The 2,705-nt window shown below is 54.6% G+C and overlaps 1 protein-coding gene across 1 annotated transcript; it reads right to left on the reverse strand.

The window, feature by feature from the left end:
* Nucleotides 1-436: 436 nt before the first annotated feature.
* Nucleotides 437-2,703, reverse strand: CSUI_010308 (uncharacterized protein). Its single transcript, XM_068070413.1, has one exon. The coding sequence runs from the start codon at nucleotides 2,421-2,423 to the stop codon at nucleotides 1,686-1,688; it is 738 nt and encodes a 245-aa protein (XP_067917611.1). The 5' UTR covers nucleotides 2,424-2,703; the 3' UTR covers nucleotides 437-1,685.
* Between the last annotated feature and the right edge of the window lie 2 nt (nucleotides 2,704-2,705).

The following is a 2,705-nucleotide window of genomic DNA, read 5'->3' on the forward strand; positions in this document are numbered from 1 at the left end:
AAGCAGAGAGCCGCAGCCGGCTCGTAGCTAATTTGTCATCGCGTATACGGCCGCTGCGTCGAGATGCATCGCATGTCACCAGAGACTGGTGTGTCTCCTTCAACACGTACACGATCCGAGAAGTGTCCTCGCGTACAGACGTCGGTGACCGTGTGCCTGGGGCCTTCCCCAGGCTCCATGTCTTGTAATCCCCGTCGATCTCGCATCCCGCGTCTATTTCCGCTAACGTGCTAGGGCTGGTTTCCAGCAGACTCGTGCCTCAGGCAGTGCGCACGAAGGTGCGCTTTATAACCTTATTTAGTGCGGTCTGTTCGAGAGCAGAAAAAGTAACTGGTTCGTTCTTACCGGGGTGTCGTTTTTTAGCGTGGGATCACATTCGAGCAATACTTTATTTAGCTTTACCGTCAGTTCTTTGCAGGCTGTGTTCACCTGCCCGGCCCTCAGCGGCAGCTGTGCTGTTCCGGCAAGCTGAGCTCGGTAGCCGCGCTCTAAGCAACTCGGCTTACCGCCCGCAGGTGGGGGTGCTATCACGACACCTAATGGAACCATCCTACTGTTTCGAACGCACGCGCGCAATCGGGAGCGTCGTCGGCCATGAGCGGCAGGAAGTGCTTGCTCGGCAGAGCTGGCGACGGTTGCTCATTGCAGTCATCCCAACACACCGAAGAGTCTAGTCCTAGTGGCAAACTGTCGCCAAGCAAAGCGATACTATTCTGTGCAAAGAGCTTTGTACAATATCTCTATATCTGTGTGTTTTCCAAGGAGGGCATATGTCTTTAAATATACGGTTCACGGTACCCTAGAAAGCCCTCACCGTTCTTCTGTGTTGGAGAATCGCCGACGGCAGCCGTTTCTTCCTCTTCGTGTAGTTAACGCGATAAAACGAAAGCACAACAAAAGAGTGAATCTTTCTCAATTTCTGTTTCTCCCTTCGCGTCCTTCTTCGACGGTTCGTGTTGTTCTTAGGGATCAGTTGACACCCACACTAGCGAGCAACGCACTCCAGGCTATTGAAACCTATCTGCGCCATCGTCGCTTGTCCTCTTGGCCGTCCACGGCCGCCACATCAACAATCACACCTCTCTGTTGCCTGTGTAGTAGCCTTTCAGATGTCTCCAGATCGTGAAGAAGGCACAGCCCTCCCTGACTGTAGGGAAGTCGTCGAGTTCCCCCACAGCTGTGGAAACGCAGTCACACCCGTGTCTGCCTGTGCAGTAGTCGTCCAGTTCTCTCCTGAATGTGAAGTCCCCGAGCTCTCTTCATCCTGTGGAGGGGTCACCATGCCCCCTCCTGACAGCCGGGGCACCGCGCCTGACTGGAGAAGTCACAGTGAAGCCTGAGTGTGCAGAAGTTGTCAGGCTCCCTTCTGGAGATGGCGAAGCTGTCGAGCTGTTTTGGGACAGTGAAGGAAAACCCGCAGTCGAATCTGACTCTGAAGAAGTTGTCAGGCACCCTCCTGGGTGTGAAAAAGTCGTCGAGCTCCTTCCTGACTGTGGAGGCACGGCCACTGTCGGGCCCGACTGGGGCAGAGCGGACAGGCTCCCTCGCGACTGTGAAGCTGTCGAGCTCTCTGCAGAAAGTGAAGAAATCGTCGCGCTCGGGTCTGTCTGTGGAGGAGTTCTGGTGGAGTCTGGCTGTGGAGAGATCGCAGCTGTGTCTGGCTGTCAAGTTGTCAGAGTTCCTCCTCAGTGCAGAGACGTCATCCAGCTCTCTCCTGGCTGTTCAGAAAGAGTAGTCCTGGAGTATGTTTGTGGTATCAAAGTCGCCTTGCCCTCTTCTGAATGTTGTGGGGAAGTCCAGATCGTGTCTGCTTGCGAAACGATAGTAGTCGGAGGCGTCTCTGAGAGTTCTACAGTGGTGGTAGGTGCGTCAGCGGGAACTTTCCAAATCTCCCTCACAAGAGCACGCCACAGAAGCTCAACGTCCCTCCACTCCCGGTACTTGTGTCGGAAAACCGTCCACAGCTCCATAGGTAAATACAATTGATGGTCGATGCCATCGTAAGTGTATCCATCGACAAACCAGTTGTTAGCCTTCGGGTCCCACCACCTTCGTACGCTCCGCTTCCCGACCTTCTCTACTTCTGTCTGAGGTACTTGTAGCGCCTTGGTCAGTGACTCAAACAGGTGGTGCTTTGTGTTCCTCTTGATGCACGCTTCCGTATACCGAGAGAGGTGCAAGATGTGTGTCCTGCCTCTGTGCGTGACGGTAATCGTCAACGTCCCTTCCATTGACTTCCTGCTATCAGCCTCACGCCAGCCTTTCCCTATGTGTGTTACCAGGCGCCCATTCTCCATGGAACAGGTCACCGGCGGCGGCCCGGCTTTTGGAATCGCTTCGGGTTGTTTTTTTGCCAGGTTGTACAGATATGTGAGAAACGACACCTGCTCTTCCTCCGTCGCCTTTTTCTCACTCCCTGACATCAGAAATAAACGGCTCAACCACGGTCGCTCTTCCACTTCCTGTTGCTGCCCTCCCGTCGTCGGTGCAGCCGTTATAGTCGCTTCCGCTATACCCTCAATCGACGACTGCACTGATGTGCTCAACTGAGAGACAACTTCCCCTCTTCCTGTGGGCGCCGGAGTTGCTGCCGGAACAGTCGACTGCTGTTCCTTTGACGGATTCCACCAACTGAAAAGGCCGCCCAAGATTCCTGTGTTCCTCTTTGATCTGCCCCCGGCCGCCGGCTGTTGTGTTTTTGCCTG

Source organism: Cystoisospora suis (assembly GCF_002600585.1).
Source record: "Cystoisospora suis strain Wien I chromosome Unknown contig_7111, whole genome shotgun sequence".
NCBI classification, from domain to species: domain Eukaryota; phylum Apicomplexa; class Conoidasida; order Eucoccidiorida; family Sarcocystidae; genus Cystoisospora; species Cystoisospora suis.